The 19,179-nt window shown below is 45.2% G+C and overlaps 1 protein-coding gene across 4 annotated transcripts in view; it reads right to left on the bottom strand.

Moving 5' to 3' along the window:
• The window catches only part of AQR (aquarius intron-binding spliceosomal factor), a 172,743-nt gene that overhangs the window by 63,905 nt on the left and 89,659 nt on the right, over positions 1–19,179 (bottom strand). For all 4 annotated transcript variants that reach the window (XM_068103356.2, XM_068103357.2, XM_068103359.2 and 1 more), the window contains exons 14-19: positions 15,387–15,490; positions 15,071–15,173; positions 14,827–14,947; positions 11,822–11,963; positions 6,211–6,389; positions 2,783–2,950 (exon numbers count right to left, since the gene is read on the bottom strand). In XM_068103356.2, coding sequence (XP_067959457.2) covers positions 2,783–2,950; positions 6,211–6,389; positions 11,822–11,963; positions 14,827–14,947; positions 15,071–15,173; positions 15,387–15,490 — 817 coding nt within the window. The remainder of the gene's footprint in view (positions 1–2,782; positions 2,951–6,210; positions 6,390–11,821; positions 11,964–14,826; positions 14,948–15,070; positions 15,174–15,386; positions 15,491–19,179) is intronic.

Below are 19,179 nucleotides of genomic sequence, written 5' to 3'. Positions count from 1 at the left end.
AATGATGCTTGTGCAGAAGCAGAGTAATGAAAGCAAGGCTCAATAAATGCCTCTATTATGGAAAATATCTGCAAGAAGTTGGAATTTTAACCGGGATTTTTTTACCGAGAAATTGCGTCAATCAATTTATCTCGGGACCGTCCCGAGACCGTCTCGAAAGCCGAAACCTCCGGGATTTCGTCCCGGTCTCGGCTCGGTTGACAGCCCTAAGTAGGCCCCGTTCATTTTGCACCCTCCCTTCAATCGACTCCATTGAGCACTATCCAGTCTGCACCCCATTGCCCCTCGCGGTTTGTTACGCGTTGGGCCGGTAGCGTTCGCTGCCCATGGGCTTTCGCTCGAACCAGCCCAACTTCCATGAGGTAAGGCCCGAAAAGGGGGCGGAGCGCAAGAGTGGGGGTGTGGCCACGTCAGGCAGCCATCAAGGGCGGAGCTGGTAAGACCTCATCAACCAATCAGGGCTGAGGCGACATCACCTAACAGGGTGTGACTAGACATTCCAGAGGGTTCGCTGGGCGTGGCAATAAAACCCTTCGCGCGAGGCCCACACCTCAGTTATGAGGAGGGAGAGACGCTTTAACAGAGTTGAGACTCGAGTTATGATGGGAGAGGCGCCTGGGTTGTGAACGAGTTATGAGCCGGGGTCCTCTGTTGAACGAGTTATGAGGAGGGAGAGGCACTTGAACAGAGTTGAGTCTGGAGTTATGAGGAGAGACATGCTGTGACAAGCAATGAAAGGATTGATTGCGCTTTACAAAGCACTGACGAAGGACTGGCACGTGGCACGCATTGCAGAGGACTGCAGCGTTGCGAAGGACTTTTGTGAGGACTCGTGAGGGAAGCCAAGCATTGGCATTCGTGCAGAAGGACTATTGTGGAAGGCGCCAGTATTGAAGGGTTTACGTGGCATTGCGGAGGGCTTGGGGAAGTGGCGTATTGTACACAGCGATACCGGGAGCGCGTATAAAGGCGCCGGTACAACTATTACATACGCAGTATAATCGCCTAGTTTACCTTTCCCCGATATAATTGTCCGCTTCGCGCCAACGCCACACGGAGAGCTCGTCTACCTCACCATCTGCTTCGTGGTACGAGTTGGGGACCGGAGCGAGCTGTGGACGCCATCGGTGGACCCTCAACCCGACCATCTACAACCCCGTGTGAGTGAGTCTGAGAGTGAGTCTGAGTGCGAACGGGCCCGTGTCCAGGGAATAAGTATAAGACTGTATAAGGCTGCACTGTGTATCTGCTTCTTCCTCTTCACTGTACATTACTTTTCTTCCTCTTCTTCTTAGTGTACAAATTGTTAATAAATTATTGTGTTATTCCTTTTCCTCTTGGTCCGACCGTTTGTCATTTCCTCCATTGGGTAAACGCGGCACGATTACAACCGCTGAATCGGGTTTAGTTTTTGGTTAACAGCTCGGATCGCGGATCGCTATCCGCTCGGCAAATTACATCAACATCCGTGATTCGGGCATGAGTTATTTCCTCGTATCCGGCCAGCGTTAGTACTTAGGTAATAGCGAATCCCTAGTCCTAAAAACCCGACCTAACGCTGCCCGGGAAGGACGTCATAGCCCCCGGATCCCGTCGGTCAGTAAAAGACAAGGGGATTAACCCCCTCTTGGTAAAGGGGAAGGCCGACGAGGAGATCCGCAACAATATACATACATATATCACTATGATGAATCAGGAGGTGAGGAAAGCATGGGATAGGGATTGTGCACAATAATCACAAATATTGTGATCACTGCTGTGAGAGGTGAGGTATCACGATGTGAGGAAAGCGTGTGATTTGCCGCACCACATAGATAGGCCCTCGTTTGCCGACGCAGATAGACGAAATAACAACAAAAACAAATAACGATGCTGGGAAAGCAGTCAGACCCATTTAGTTCGTGCCGCGACCAATCGACGAGTGAATATTGCTGAGATAGCTGCAGTCACACAACCTGTCTATTTATTAGTCCCCTACCCAGAGGGAACTATAGATTTGTTCTCTGTCTGTCTGTCTGTCTGTCTGTCTGTCCCACCTGTGGTTTTCCATACTTTTTTTCCCATACCCTTCAACATATTCAACTGAAACTTGGTACATGGCTTTATTATGATAACCTACAGAACAAGGTTGAGTTTTGGGGCGTTTCACCAATTTTTCATGGAGTTTTTTTTACCTTTTTTCTTGGAATAAGAACATTTATTGAGACAGGTAGGGGGCAAGCATTGCAAAGCAATTCTCCCTCTTGTTGTTGTGGATTTCATGCTCATGTTTTAAAAAAATTCAATCAACCTGCAATAAGCGATGTAAATTTGACTATATCTCCTTTAATGTCGTTTTCAAAACAACCTTTGCTACAATAGCTAATCAGAATTAATGGAATTTGTAAACTTGTAATCCCTTGAATAACTAATGCTGAATGAATAACTTGAATAACCAACGAAAATTCCTTTCAGACAACATGGAATTTTGGCACAACGCCTCGACAATGGTCTGTCAATGAGGAAGTGCTCCTTGTTATTGGCAAACTGCTTTACTTTCTCAAAATATTTCAGATTCGTTTATTTTTAAGCGCGTCATTCAGTCACAAGAAAGCAGCATCTGTGGTTTTTACATTTATCTTTCTTGAAGACGAGCAAATAACAGTAAAGCACGTTTGGAATATCCATTTTATCATGTAAGATTTATATTGTGAGAATGAAGTGTTAATTTATTTTCCATATGTACATGGTGAGATAAGGTCAATGTGTGTGTAGATGAGAACAACATGATGAGAGTCCATACCGTCCTCGATGACACGGCCCTTGTCATCAAGCATTCCCTGAACCTCGCATCCACGGACACAGCACAGGCCAACTTGCTCAAGGAAAGGCTTACGATGGTCATAGCGTGTTCCGTAAGGGAGCGTTCCTTTCACCGACAGCAAGAAGCAAACATCATGTTTCCTGAGGCCTGCAGGCAAAATAATAAGGGTATGTTGACAAAAAAAAAATGAAACTTTTTTGACCTGTTTATCAAGTCTCGCTGTGCTGCTTGTTGCTACCTAAGCCTTAACATATTTCATAATTCACATTTACGATGCATGTAATGCATGTGCAAGCACCTAAGGCTTGGACAAACATTACACAGAGAGGAACAGTACAGGTGTATCTTTACACTCAAACTAGACAAACTGAATTATCTCAAATTTTAATGCTCAGTTCAAGGTGTCCTGGGGCAATCAAGTGTCAATCACAAAGTAGGACCTGTTGCAAATGTCGACCAGATGAGGTACTACCACCTCTCTGAAGGGAATTTAAAAAAACAATTTGATGTTCAATTTAAAAATCCTGAATATTGCTGCTTTTTGCCAGATTTGAACCAACAACCTTTGGGGTAACCAGTCCAGTGTCCAGAACACTTAACACGATAATTTTTCGCTTGTCCACAAAGTAGCAAAAACATTACCGGTGTTCAAAACTAAAAGCAGTACCATATGTTACAGATGATGATTTTTACGGCGTAGCCCATAGGGTAAAGCCGTCTAGAACATTGTTTGTCCGTCTGTGTGTGTGTATGTATGTATGTATGTATGTATGTATGTATGTATGTATGTCCCCTCAAACATATATCAATCAGAGCTGAGAATCTGGTCACATGACAGGGTGATGTCATTACGTCTGATGTCATTACGGCAGTACAGCGGCTGACTCTCCACACACCGCCATGTTGATTTATATGCTGTTCATGCCGAACATGTCGTCGAACCTGTCAGATATCACAATCGCCATGCTCTACCTTTACGTTTTTCATTCAGTGTGAAACACAAACAAACCGATTGTTAAAATGACCATCAAATATCGAAAGCATCGGCGTTACGTCTCTTCCAACAAATTAGTACGTACACAACCCTTGTGGGGTATAATCTAGATTACAGTACATCATCCCTCAGTTCTGCAAGTAAAACTTGCCTCATGGGTGTCTGGATTCCTCCAGATTTCTTTGTTTAATGTTATGGACACCATTAGCAACTGTTTAAAAAGCTTTGTGTGTGTTTGTGGTTTATAATATTTTACAAGCACGGCTACGCCACCGTTAGACTTTCGGTCTTGTTTATTCCATAATTGTTTGAACAATGTCGGCATAATCAACAATGTTTTATAATTGTGCTTATAGAATCTAAACTTACTTAAAACTTTTACTTTTACTAAAATTAAAAAAAGATTGGCCCAATCAAAAGTAGACATTTCTCATAGCGGATGACATCAGGATATTCCAGTGGGCCCAACTGTCACGATCATTGGTGTTGCCTCCGTTTAATCTGTTTGTCACAAGATTGTTGTTATTGGTGTTGTTCTACTGCTGTCCCATCCCATCAAATGCCGATCCATCCCACAGCCAATCCCTTTATGGGAAATCTCCTCGTTACCTCCGCCACTGAAGGTGGAACGGAGGTCATGTTTTCATCCCTGTCTGTTTGTTACTTGCAAAATCTAAGATTTTTCAAGTATATTGGTTGGTCTTGTGTGTTAGTCTGTCTGTCTGTCAGTCACCTATAAGTCACAATTTTTAACCGATCTTCAAGAAACTTCACCAAGTTGTAGAGGTCATCAAAATTGAGAAGCCTATTGATTTTGACGTCAAAGGTCAAAGGTGGTCATGGGTATTGTTAGCTAGGGTGATGGCTGATGGGGGATTGTGATGGGATGGGGGTGGGGGTGGAGGGTAAGGTGGTCATGGGTATTGTTAGCTAGGGTGATGGCTGATGGGGGATTGTGATGTGATAGGGGTGTGGGTTGGTTGTGGGTATTGTTAGCAAGGGTGGCCTTTGATGTTTTTTTTCTGGAAAATTGAGATGCCTCAAAAACCAAGGACACCTACATTGAACAGAAATCAGCAAGAGCAATATTACCAAAGGAAATCAGCAAGAAATCCAAGTCAAAGTGGTTGCGTCAGCAGAAAATATCCGATGGCAGAAAAATGTGTTGCCCGCTTGGAACAAGATCGCCCATAGGGCAGGTATTCTGCTAGTAATAACAATGAACGTATTAATCCAACCACCACCCTTGCTATGCCCTGCCCTCTCCCTCCCCCACCCCTTCTCACCCTGGCCCAAGAACATCTGGGCTTGGTGAAAAGCAAGCTAAAGCTCAAGCACTACAGCAAGCAGGTATGCTACAAAGCCATGAGGACCAATGGAAAATTGTTCCAATAGACCAACGGGCCCACAAGTGAGCCAAAACAAATGACAGGTTGGCAGTGTAGTTCAAAAAGCAAAAAGAATATATATATATATATATATATATATATATATATATATATATATATATAACTTTTTTCTTTTTTTGGGGGGGAATCAACCACAAATAAATATTGCTGACTTGAAACAGACAGAGTAAACTTTTTCTCTCTCTCCATCTTACTATAATTCACCAAATGTCCATCTGTCTGTCTGTCTGTTCGAAGGTACCATAAAAACTGCTGAACCGATCGCAAGGATATTTGGGTGGGTAATCCTGGGACCCCTTGGAGTAAAATAGGCTATTTAGTTTTCCCAATTTCAGCTTTGGTCTCCAGCATTCTCAGGTTTGGACTCCCACATAACATTCGCGTTCGTATAACGTTCATTGTGACGATGTTTTCATTGTGACGATGTTGTTTTCACGGGTGCCGCACCAACGCCTGCACCGATCGCTGCACGGCTGCACCGATCGAACTCAGTGACCTCGGACAAAGACCTTTTATAAGGACACAGGTTGAATCACTGCTTGACAGAATTCTATCCCATTTCAACTGAAAGAAACACGTATCGGGAGTACATACGACATAGCGATTGTGAACACGACTATCGATCACGATTCACGATCACGATCATCATGTATCGATCACTGTGGGACATTTGGTGAATTATAGTGAGATACTGTTTAGATTTTTGATGATTTGTGTGTGATATGATTTAACGGATGTTTATATGAATCGTTTAAAATAAAAAAGCCTTCAATTTCTGATATTTTACCTTTTCATTTGGGCCCCCCAATTGAAGCCCCACCCGTAGGGCGGGTACCATTGCTAGTAGTGACAAATTTAGCAATGCGACAACCATCTTCCCAACTAAAGTGAAAGGCAAACATACATGTACATAAAGGAAATAAATACAAATATACAAAATGTGGATTATTTTCATTTGAGCAGGTTACAGGAAGAGAAAACAAGTAAAGGAAGAAGTCATTCACCTTGCCACTCGTTTTTTATGTAGTCATGCACATTCAGGTGAAGCGTGATATCTGCTCGGACACGGGAAGGGTGGTTCTCTCCAATGTTAGGCTTAGACACTTCAACGACAGAGAAAGTTGTGATTTGTTGAGCCATGCGAGCCCAGCCGCCAAACACTGTATTGCCATCCTCAGCTTGCCTGTAGGAAATAAGCACATCAAAATAACTAAGGAATTGCTAAGAAGTTGGGAGTAAATAACCAGTTTGACTAATTTTTGACCAATCGTGCCCGACTATATCCATACACGAGCCATCCCAATTACTACAGGTAGTGCTATTTACAATTATCACAAATATGGCAAAATAACCAGTAACCAGGGAGTAAATAACCAGTTTGAGTAAATAACCCATCATTATTGTTGTGATTTTGTTTGAATGAAAGTGTTTGTATTGTCTGCAGTTTTCAATGTGGCTTTAAATCAGGCAGTACGGCAAGAGCGGATATGCTTGTATCGCTTAATGAGGAAGAAGTGCAGGGCAAAGTCATAAGCATAGTCTTTAAAATGGTGAGCAGTACTTCACAAAGGAAATAAATACAATAAGCAACATACATTTTTGACCAATCGTGCCTGTCTATACATTTTTGACCAATCGTGCCCGACTATATCCATACACGAGCCATCCCAATTACGACAGGTAGTGCTATTTACAATGATCACAAATATGGCAATATGACCAAATTACCAACACAGTGGCCATTCCTTTTCAAACGATGAGTAATGTGAGCTGGTGATATGTGCTCACATCTTTCAAAGTGCATTGTTAAGCAAAATGGGGTTGGCCTTGTACAGTTCTGTACCCGAAACCGAGTTCCCGATCTCAAATTCAGCGAGTTTTGCGTCCGAGCCGAGTCCGAGTCAAGCTGGGTTTGGCTGCCAATTCGGAAAATAACTCAGATATTTTCCTGTCGCATTAAGTGAGGTACTGTAGAAGTGGAGATTTTCATGCTCCGTCAATTTTAGCACTGCAACAGAGAAGTGCGAATTTAATAAAGCATTAACAGATTTGCCTTTTTTAAGAGAGAGCACAGTACCAGAGGACACAAAGTACGCGTGTGCCCCATGCATACAGTTACCAGTCACGCTGTAGCAGGTAGCAAGCAATGCACTTAGCCAGCACGTGCAGTGTCAGTCTACGTGGTACTGTACTTCAGTGTCCACAATTCAACGTAAACTATACATTGTTATTTCAAGAAGATTTAAAAAACGGATGGACTTGGTTTTCATGTCGGTTTCCCTTCAGGTATAGTTACACTGCAAGTTATTTTATCCCTATGCAAACATTCGCATGAGTGTCACATGGTTAACGCCATTGAGATTGCCATGTGTCTTGTGCCTGCCACATGGAATAAAAAACGTGTGAAGACGTTTTCCTGTGGCTCAGCACAAAAATGTAATAATCGCATGAAAATTTTCAAATGTTTGCAAAATCTGAGAGAGCTGCAAATCACTCTTCTGAATTTTTTGTGAGTGATTTCATTTACTCAAGTAAATTGTACGGTGCCCATGTCACCGCTTCAACATTGTACGTCAGCATGCATAAACATGTGCATTCTCTACCTCTGTGGCAAAAATTAGTATGCAAATCCAAATTACCCACGATATAAATATCTGATTGGTCATGGGAAGCGGAAGTGGAAAATGGTGGGAGGGAGGGGGAATCTGCACCAAATATCGCCAGCTTTCAGTGGTGAACATGATCAAGGTAATCTTCCTTCTGCTAGGAAATCAGTCAACATCACTGCATTACATAAAAAGGTGCAAAAACTGATCCCCTTAACTACAGACCTATCAGCTTGCTTCCAATCATCAGCAGCATGGTCATGGAATCCATCATCACAGTTTATATGAAATACAACAACATGCATTTTAAGGCCATTTTCCCTGCTAGAGCGGGGGTTAGCCTTGCTATTGTCTTGTCTTGAGGACAACAACAATTGTCTTGAGGTCCCCATGACAATCTTCTCCATTTTGCCCTATTTTCTGCATCTCTCCTTGTTAACCCCCTTGCCCGCATTTCTTCTTCCACCATCTTTAGCCAAGTCTTTCTCGGTCTTCCCCGTCCTCTACTTCCTTCTACATTCATTTCCATCACTCTTCTCAACCAGTCACTTTCATCCTTCCTCAACACATGACCAAAACTTCTCAACCTGTTCCTCTTCACAGCATCAATCACAGGCTCTATTCCCATCAACTTTCACAATTCATCATTTGTCTTCCTCTCTCTCAACGATACTCCGCACATCCATCGAACCATTCGCATTTCCACCCTTTCCAACCTTCGTTGCTGCTCAACATTCATTACCCATGTCTCGCTCCCATAAATCATAACACTTCTCACACATGCAGCATACACCTTTCCCTTCAGCTTCAACGACACTCCCCTCCTCATCAGCACGCCACTCAGTTCCCGAAACTTCTTCCATGCACATCTCACTCTAGCAACCATTGCCGAGTCTGATCCACCTTCTCCATTCAGCATGTCTCCGAGGTAGCAAAATGTTTTCACACCTTCCAGCTTCACGCCGTCTCCAAGATCCAACTCAACATTTCCTCCATGTACAGCTCCCTCTGTGCACACCTTACATTTGAATGTAGCTGCCACACTGGTTAATGACCCTCTCAGACCACTACATTTTTGATGAACCCACTCAGCGCACATTGTACATTGAATGGAGTTCACTCCGACACCCTTCCTACACACAGCACAGGGCCACTTCCCAGTTCTTTCCACCTCACCACATGCTTTACCACTTGCCATCACCTTCGTCTTTCCGATATTCACCTTCAGACCTTTTGTCTCCATACATTCCTTCCACTTGTTCATCTTTTCCTTCAGTCCATCCATACTTTCCACAATCAACACCAGATCATCTGCATACAACAACTCCCACGGTAAACCCTCCTTTATGTTCTGAGCCAGCACCTCCATCACAGCTACAAATAGTAGTGGACTTAGTACCGACCCCTGATGCACTCCCACCTTCACCTCAAACTCACCACTGTCCCGTCCTTCGTCCTTACAGCTGTGCGTGCTCTTTTGTACATTGCCATCACTACTCTGATCAACCATTCCTCCACTCCTAACTTCCTCAATGCCCATGTCAGTAACAGTTTATATGTCAGTAACAGTTTATAATAATAACAGTTTATATGAAATCCTTCCTTTTATCCAAAAACCTCATCTCACATCACCAACTTGGTTTCAGACCAGGTCACTCCACCTTGAACATGTTGTGTCTACTCACTCAACAATGGATGGGGCGCTCAATGTCAAGCATGAGATCAGACCTGTCTCTCTGGACATATCTCGAGCTTTCGATACAGTCTGGCATACTGACTTGCTCTCCAAACTCTCTGGCTATTTATTGCATCCAAGGACAACTCCACGCATGGCTTTCTGACTTCCTCTACTCTCGTAGCCAACATGTGGCTCTCAACGGAATCCTTTCATCTCCTCTCCCTGTCAAGGCTGGAGTGTGTCAAGGCAGTGTTCTGGGCTCAGTCCTATTCCTGATCTTAATCAGTGATCTCTCTGACTCTGAAAAAGTTCCCTTTATCTATTTGCCAATGATTCCACCATCTGCTGTGACATCCTTCATCCTTCAGATATGAAAACAGCAGCCTCTTCCCTCTCTTCAGACCTTGAAAAAAAATCACACACTGGTCAAATACCCTCTTTATGAAGGGTGTAAGGCTCGTAATGGAGCGTACACACACACACACACACACACACACACACACACACACACACACACACACACACACACACACACACACACACACACACACACACACACACACCTTGGGGGAAGTGCCATCACTGCCGTCACAAGAATGTCATAACAATGGCAGTGCCATCACCCTTTTCGTGCCACATTCAGAGGACCATTTCCTCATGAGGAATTTCCTCTTCCCCATGGATGCCAACCGATGGGGATTGTCCGTGCTCTTTCCTTTTAAATGCTGAACGTCAAGCAAGGAAGCAGCACATACCATTTTTACAGTCTTTGGTATTAATCAAACTGGTTCAATCCGGATGGTTGTTTTTTAGGAGACACCATCTCCTTACTGGATGGCTGTTGGCTCCCTTTGGGAACTCATCCGCCCTTTGTCAGAGTGTTGTTTTTAGTCCTGGCAGGGTGTCACAGTCACCCTCCCTACAAGCAAAGCCAGTGAAAGGTGTCAATTTAGTTGTCGCCTTGGAATGAGAGACTTGGAATATGTCCTTCAATCCGAAAAAAATCGAACTCTCACTCTGTCTCTCTCCAAAAGGTCTGTCTAGCAAATCCTCCCATTTCTCTCTCAACAATTGTCTTGAGGAAGTTCAGTCATTCAAACTCTTTGGTTTCACTATCAGCCATGATCTTTTTTGAGCAAGCCACATTTCAAAGTTGACCTCCAAAGCCAGTTGCCGACAGGGCATCCTCTGTCATACAAAGTCCTTACTTGGCACACGTGAACTCCTATCCACATACAAGGCCTTCATCCATAGCGTGATGGAACGAGGTCTCCCCTCTGGGCTGGCACCCCTGCCTCAACTTGCTCAGCTTGATGCCGTGGAAACCAAGACCTGCAAGATAATTGGAATCTCCAACTTTCAAGCTGAGTCTATGGGCCGATCACTTTCCTATTGCAGACAGGTCAGTGGTTTCTGCCTTCTACAACCTCCTTTCTGGGCTTGCACCCTCTGCCCTTTCTGTGAATTGTCCTCCGCCCCCAGGTAGGGTGCACGCGGTCTACAATTAACCCCATTCTGGGAAAACTCCCTATATATCCAGAATCGATGCTAACCTCCACTCATTTGCTCCTCTTTTTTCCCCCACCCGTGGAATAAACTTCCCAACTCTCCTCAATCTCATTCCTCCCTCCAGGTCTTCAAAAAGTTGTTCACCACCATCTCAGATAATCCCCCACCCACAGCCATGATCTTTTCTACCCCCTTTACTCCTTCTCCAAGCCCATCCCTTTCCAGGTTTCCAGTTTTTCCTTTCACTTGTGGGATTAAGAGTTTGCGGCTTTATCCATTCTTGTTCACCCCGTGTTCTGTCCCTGCCCTCATTCTTCCCTTAAACCTTAATTTCTCCAAGTCTCCCTCTATATTGTCCTTCAACCCTGCAACTGGTGTGTCCTCCCACCCTCACATTCTACTGTTCTGTTTGTTCTGTTGCATCCTGATCCGTTCAATGTTCTCGCTCTCCAATGAGCTTTGACCTTGTATACAAAAAATATACAAAGGTATTTTTAAACCTAAAAAAGAAAAAAAACTTGAAGATAAAATTTCAAACCTGTCCGAGTTCCAAGGCAACCAGGGACCTGTCATATATTTGCTAAAATTACTCGGCCTGATTTGAACCGAGTCCGGACACGATGTTGGAATCGAATGTTTATAGTGGCTTTTTATTTTTGACAACACAGAATAAACCTGGAAAAATTAATAAAAACATAGTAGTGGGGGTTCAACTAAATAAATAAAGTATTATAACATCCATTATCAAAATAACTAAAACATGAATGATCTTCCTGCACATTTTAATCAAAAGCATGTCGAAATGTACAAATACGGTCTTACCAGGGTTTCATGCGACTACAAGCGTCCTCAATGTCCTGGCGGATTTCATAGGTGGACTCGAGGCGAAAAAGGTTGAAATTTCGAAGAAGGTAATCATGCAGCGTCAAGAATTGCAAGTTTAGTTTTGGAAGTGCCAGGCAGCCTTGGATTAGAAAGGACAAAAATATATGTATATGTATAAAAAGGAAGACCCACGTGGGTTAAACAATAAAGTGTAAAATAAAGTTCACACAGACCTTCATGACTAAACAAGTAAACGTGTGATTGTTATTAATGCAAAAATTGTTTTGACAAAATCATCCACCGGAAATGTGCTGGCTCAATACATTTGACAGTGGCCTATTCCACCATCCATCCCGAGTGACAATTGACTGCACATTTAGCAAAATTTTGTTCAGTGTGTTTATGACCTCTGAGTGAGCAACAAACAGGTTAAAAACTGTTTAAAAGTTTTAAAAGGGCTGTAAACACAACATGCTACCGATTCCATTTACTGATGACATTCGCCATGTTCTCACGAATGAGTGCATTCACCAACACAAAGAAATCGAACACAGGAATAGCTAGTCCAAACTGGCAACGGCAACAATGAACATCCATATATATAATGAAAAAAACCGCGAATAGAAAAGAAAACCGTGAATTCGTGGGACACTTTTCCGCGAATAGAGAAACAGGTCGCATTTTATCACTCGCGAATACGCGGAACCGTGAATAGCGGGGTCCGACTTTTATATATATATATATATATATATATATATATATATACACACAACGGCCATCCGAAACTACAACGGCCATTGACATCTTAGAAATGGTGAAAAGTTTCTTTGCCAAGCAAAACTTTGACTGGAAGAAAGATTTGGGCACTCTGTGCACAGATGGAGCACCTGTGATGATTGGCAACGCATCTGGTTTTTCTGCTTCAGTGAAGAAAGAAGTCCCTCACATCATCGTGACTCACTCTCTTCTACATCGGCATGCACTGGCAACAAAGACTCTGCCAACAATCCTGAAAGAAGTCTTGTCTACTGCCGTGAAAGTAGTCACCTTCATCAAAGCCAGGTTTCTGAATCATTGCATTTTCAAGAGGTTTTGTCAAGAAATGGGAGCAGAATATTAAGTTCTTCTCTACCACACAGAAGTTTGCTGGCTTTCCAGGGGACAAATCTTGAAGCGCTTGATGTAACTTAGAGCAGAAGTTTCACTTTTTTTTGACAGAAAAGGAAAGCCCACTTTTGGAACAGTTTGACAAGGAGTTCATTCATGGCTTTGCTTACTTGGCGATTATTTTTGGCCATATGAATGAGGTAATTCTTTAGATTCAAGGCCCTGCTGTCGCCATTATGGATGCTGCTGCTCTTTTGGCTACAAGCTCTATTGGCCAAGCTGCCACTGTGGAAGAGGAGATTGGAGACAGACAACCATGCAAACTTTCCAATGCTGGAGGAAGTGCTTCTGCAGGATGGGGTCGAGAGAGACAAAGCCTTGTCAATTTATCTGCATGCAGAAATGTGCAGACACCTGGAAACACTGCAGAACTCTTTTGAAGGTTACTTCTGCTCAGATGACCTTAACGTTTAAACATGCATTTGTAATCCTTTCCTTGCTGATCTAAACTGTATTAATGGTGCAGACCTTGCCAAAGATGACTTCGTTAACCTAAGAATGATATGATACGATAAGTGTTCAACTCGAAGGGTCTTGGAGAATTTTGGTGTTCCTTGACACAAGCCTACCCTCGTCTGGCAAAGCAAGCTGTGGGAGCTCCGATTCTGTTTGCAACCACATATCTTTGCGAGTCAGGATTTTCAGCACTTGTTAACGAAAACGAAAAGTAGAAATTGATTGGAAGTCAAACATGACATGTGTGTTGCTTTGTCAAACACCACCCCACAATTTCATCTTCTTATTCAAGTCAAACAACAGCCTTCTCACTGAAATGTACTTTTGAGCAGAATTAAAGTTTATTTGCTTGTTTAATTTGCACAATTTGGAAATATTTCATTTTATTGAGGAAATGGTAATTGATTCTTGCATGAAAAAAGAATATGTTCCATGTAAAGATTGTCTCTTTTATTCTGGTTATGACGGCATGTGGAGGAAATCATTTTCCTACGCAATAAAATTTAGTCATTATATGCAAAAGTTGTGTTTCTTTTATGTGCTTATGTGCATTTTTCTGGAGAGAGGTCCATAGCTTTGAGATTCTCAAAAGGGTCCATGACACAAAAAAAGGTTAAGAACAACTGGTCTAAACCATCTATAACCTTATAAGTGCACACCATGAAAACATCTAAAGTCTTCTTGCAAAACATAGACGATACCTTTTTCAGCAAGAAATACTCAAAGTCGACCCACCCAGAGGGTGGGTACTCTGCTAGTTACTCGTACATAACAAAACTTGATCCAGGAGGGTGTGATCACATTGGTTTTACAAAAGCAAAAATAAAATAAAAAAGCAGGAAAAAGAAAAGAAAATCAAACTTCTTAAAAACCTTGCGCATAATTGTCCAATCACTTGAAGAAACTGAACAGCAAGGTAAACTATAAAGCATGTCAAAATGCAAAGCCCGCTTTGTACTCAAACTGAACTTGATGAGCACAACAGCTAAAATAAATATTTTATTTATAAATCAGTCTTATCCCTACATATTTTCATAATCAAGGTTTGTTGAAAATTTGACAACATTAGCTCAAATGGTAAATAATGAATCACGGTGAAGACAAAGCCCGGCCGTCTCGGGCTGCATGGCGGATGGGCTAATAAAGCCTATTTGTACTCACTGCGACTTTGTCTTTTGACATTTTGACCCAATTATTAATTATTTTCTCAATATGTGCATAAATGTGATGGTTGTTGAAAATTTGATGACACACACTCAAATTATAAAATAAAATAAAAGTTCTAGCCTGGACAGACACAGACACACAAAAGTGATTGCAAACCCGTCTTCTGTTGCACGATGGACGGGCTAAAAACGAAATAAATTCCAAAATCACACCTTCTCCGGAAAAGTACTCTGTGGGGACGATGTTCTCCTCCCAAATGATGTTCTCCGTCGGGTAGAATGGCATTTCATTTAGCGCTTGAATCTGGGAAATTCGCCGCTCATGTCGAGACACCTATGGCAAGATGATCGGGCTCAAGGCAGTGGAATAAACCTGAGTAAATGCTAACAAGTGATAAATGTCGAAAGATCACCGTAAAGTTAACTTTTACATTTAAAGATATGGTACTGTCATTACCATCATTTCAACAAGAAAACTTTTGTGGTGTGGGCTGTGGACGTTCTCCGGCAAAGGTGGCAGTAGATTGAGCCTTGTGGCCAAAACATGCAGGGTGTCCTCACTGCGAAAACACATCATGTAACCGGACCACAGAATGAGTGCATCCTCTGTCGGCAAGTGAAAGCAATTTCAAATAAACTATCCACTACGCCTAGTCCAACTCACTCCCCCCCCCCCCCCCCAACTCTCCCAACCAAAATAAAAGCAACATTGAAACACGTCAATTACTTTAAATGAGACTCCACACATGACTGCTGTTTCCATTGACCATCACCTGAGGTTGTTGAAATGCTTGAGGAGGTTTTCTCGCGTGTCGACTGATGCCACATTGGATAACGCGAAGCTCCTGAGCTCTGGGAAGTGTGCAAAGGCTACACGCTGCACATGTCCAAGTGAAGCACATGTAAATGAGGTCAGAATACCAAAAATTAAAGCAATAATGGTTTAAAATATTAAATTACATAAGAATACAAACACATGCCACTTAAGCTTGGAATGATCAACTTTGTATACGATCATCAAAAGGTTCTTGCTAATGATGGAATGCTTAGGTGGAAATAGAAATAAAGGTTGTGAACAACACATTTTTCACACCTGCAAATAATATTTCACATAAAATTTCAAAGCCCATCAGTAAATTACCACTACTACTATTAGTAAATTATCACTAGACCAAGCCTATTACCACTACGACTATTACTTTTTTCATAGCGTGGCCCATAAGGCAAAGCCATCTTGAACAGTATTTGTCTGTCCGTATGTCCGTGTGTCCCCTCAAACGTACAGCAATCAGAGCTGAGGATCTGGTCACATGACAGGGGTGATGTAATGTCATCATGGCGGTACGGCAGCTGACTCCGCACACCGCCATTTTGATTCCAATTTCGTTCAGGCCAAACATATCGTCGAACCTGTCATATATCACAATCGCAATGCTCTACCTTAGCGTTTTTCATTCCGTGTGAAACACAAAGAAACCGATTGTTAAAATAACCATCAAATAGCGAAAGCATAGGCGTTACAGGTCTTCCAACGACACAGTACTTATAGGCCTTAGGCTTCCTGGCTTCATACTTCACCTTCAGGCCGCTTTGGCAAATTAGCCCAGGTTTCTTAGTACAATCGTATTGTTTTCATAATAATAATAATAGCGTTAATCATACTAAAATACGCCATTTGGCATCTGTCTGTCTGATGATTATTTGACTGTGATCCATTCCATCATTTCTTATCCAATCTCAACCAAACTTGACAGGATGACGAAGGATTACACAATGAAGGTTGTAGCGCATTCATTTGCCCCCTCCCTTCGGGGAATTTCTTCCCCGAGCGGGTTTTCCCCACCACTGCCGTCAATGGGGTTGCGTGTTGAGGTGTATATCCATGTTAAGTTAGCTTTATCATGCCGTTTTTCTAAGGCCGGTTATGATAACAAAACTAATGATAATAACATATTCAATGTTATTACAAAACAATATTAATACCAATAATATCCCACCTCCCCAAGGGGTTAAACAAATGTCAGTCAATGTTTATTAATAGCTTATCATGGCGTTTTTGTGGGAGTAACGGCCCAACGGCCTCTACCAGAGGGGAAAAACATTATAAAGCACAAACCACATATGATTAGCTTTTTAAACAGTCGCTAATGGTTTACAACACTAAATAAAGAAATTTGGAGGAATCCCAACATCCGTGAGGTAAGTTTTACTTGCAGAACTGAGCGAAGATCTACTGTACTCTATATACCCCACAAGGGTTGGGTTAATAACATGACCCTTCCTGCCACTAACGTGGCGTTTTCCGCAGCAAACTTTTGAAACTCGCTCCTGCTGTTCAACACGAAACTGATAGGGAGGAAGCCGGGTTGTGCTCATTTGCCAAGGAGCTAGCTCGTGCTTGCCAAGCCAGCCGTTCCTTAATGGTTTTCAATGGAGTGCTTGCTCAAATGCTTAAACGACTTGGTGATCTCTCCACAAGAAACTTGGTAATTGAGCACACGCTCAATATTCTTGAGACCCAACCATACAAATTCCATGTACAGTCGTGGCCGAACATATTGGCACCCTTGCACTTTTTTCAAATAACTCACAATTTTCTATATAAGTTGAAATTGACAAAAGTATTGAGTCTCCACAATTCTTTATTTCACTGTTAATATTACAATGAAGTGCGCGGTGCTACGCGCGCGACTTGCTACCAAGGAGGAAGCGGACAACGCGGTAAGTTTAATGTTCTTTATGAAAAGAGGTCACTGTAGCACTGGCGTGCTCCGGGCTGCGCGCCCGGTGTATAACCTGAGGCCACGCCTACCCCTCGGCGTGGCCGCCGCCCACTTGGTGCGCGGAATGATGTCACCATGCCAGTGAGCTTCCGTGTCCGCCACACGCGCCCCCCCAGAATTCCCGCGCACCTGGAGGGCCAGTTTGCGGGGCAAACGGATGACCCGGCCGAAGCGCCCTCTGGCGACCGGCGGCGTCCGGGGTGCAGGGATGCCAGGTGGGATGCCCCCGGCTGTACCCGGGATGGGTGCCGGACCGGGGAGCGGCGTGCCTGCGGTGCTGGGCGGTGCCGGGGGTCCGCCCGCAGGGGGAAGGCCCCGAAGCGGGGGCCGAGCCACCAGCGTTGGGTGGTCCACGTCGAGGTGGGCCGGCTTGAGGCGGTCTATGGAGACCCGGTCAGGAGTGCCGCCGATGTCCAGGGTGAAATATTTCACCCCAGTCTCCAGCACGCGGAAAGGCCCGTCGTACAGGGGCCGCAGTGGTGTCCGGTGGGCGTCGTGCCGGACGAAGACGTACTCCGCGGTGCGAAGCTCCGGGGCGACGTGTGTAGGAGGGTGCCCGTGGTGCGCCGTCGGCACCGGGGCAAACCTCCGGGCGGTCTCCTGCAGCGCAGAACGCTCCTGCGCCGCGGACCATGGTGTCGTGGGGTCGGGGAGGAACTCGCCTGGCACCCGCAGCGGTTGTCCAAAAACCAACTCCGCCACGGAGGCGCGCAGGTCGTCCTTGGGCGCCGTCCGGAGGCCCAGCAGGACCCAGGGGAGCCTGTCGACCCAGCCGCCGTCGCGGAGGGTGGCCCGGAGCGCGGCCTTCAAGGAGCGGTGGAAGCGCTCGCACAGCCTGTTGGCCTGGGGGTGGTAGGCCGTGGTTCGGTGCAGCTGGATCCCGAGCCCCCGCGCGACCGCCCCCCAGAGCTCCGAGGTGAACTGGGGGCCGCGGTCAGACGAGATGTCCGAGGGAGCGCCGAACCAGGCGACCCAGGTGGCGATGAACGCCTGTGCGACGTCCGCCGCCGTCGTCGTCGCCAAAGGCACGGCCTCCGGCCACCAGGTGGTGCGGTCCACCATGGTGAGAAAATGGGTGAAACCCCGCGAGGGGGGCAGAGGTCCCACCAGGTCCACGTGAACGTGGTCGAACCGACGTTCCGGCACCGTAAACGGGGCCAAGGGGGCCTGGGTGTGTCGGTGCACCTTTGCGCGCTGGCACGCGAGGCACGTCCTGGTCCAGCCGCGGACGGCCTTCCGGAGGCCATGCCAGACAAACTTGTCGGCGACCAACCTCCGAGAGGCCTTCGTGCCCGGGTGGGACAGGCCGTGGATGGCGTCAAAAACCTGGCGCTGCCAGCCTGCGGGCACGATGGGGCGAGGCCGCCCGAGGGAGACGTCGCAAACAAGGGCCATGCCCGCGCAGTCGAAGGGAACCTCAGTGACGCGGAGGCCCGTGACGGCGGTCCGCAGGGCCTGGACCCCGGGGTCGGCGGCCTGGTCCGCCGCCATCCGGGCATAGTCAATGCCAAGGTGGACTGCGTGGGCGACGGCCCGGGAAAGGCAATCGGCCACTGGGTTGTCCTTTCCCGCGACGTGCCGGATGTCCGTCGTGTACTCGGACACGGCCGCGAGGTGACGCTGTTGCCGGGCCGACCACGGCTCGGCAACCTTGCCCATCGCGAAAACCAGCGGCTTGTGGTCGACGAAGGCCGTGAACGCACGGCCCTCGAGCATATGGCGGAAGTGCCTGACCGCCAGGTGAAGCCCAAGCAACTCGCGGTCGAAGGTACTGTACCGGCGT

The sequence above is a fragment of the Myxine glutinosa genome, chromosome 1, assembly GCF_964187855.1.
Source record: "Myxine glutinosa chromosome 1, kmMyxGlut1.1, whole genome shotgun sequence".
In the NCBI taxonomy this organism is placed as follows: domain Eukaryota; kingdom Metazoa; phylum Chordata; class Myxini; order Myxiniformes; family Myxinidae; genus Myxine; species Myxine glutinosa.
Note: the sequence above shows the minus strand (reverse complement) of the source record. Positions and strands in the feature narration are given on the sequence as shown.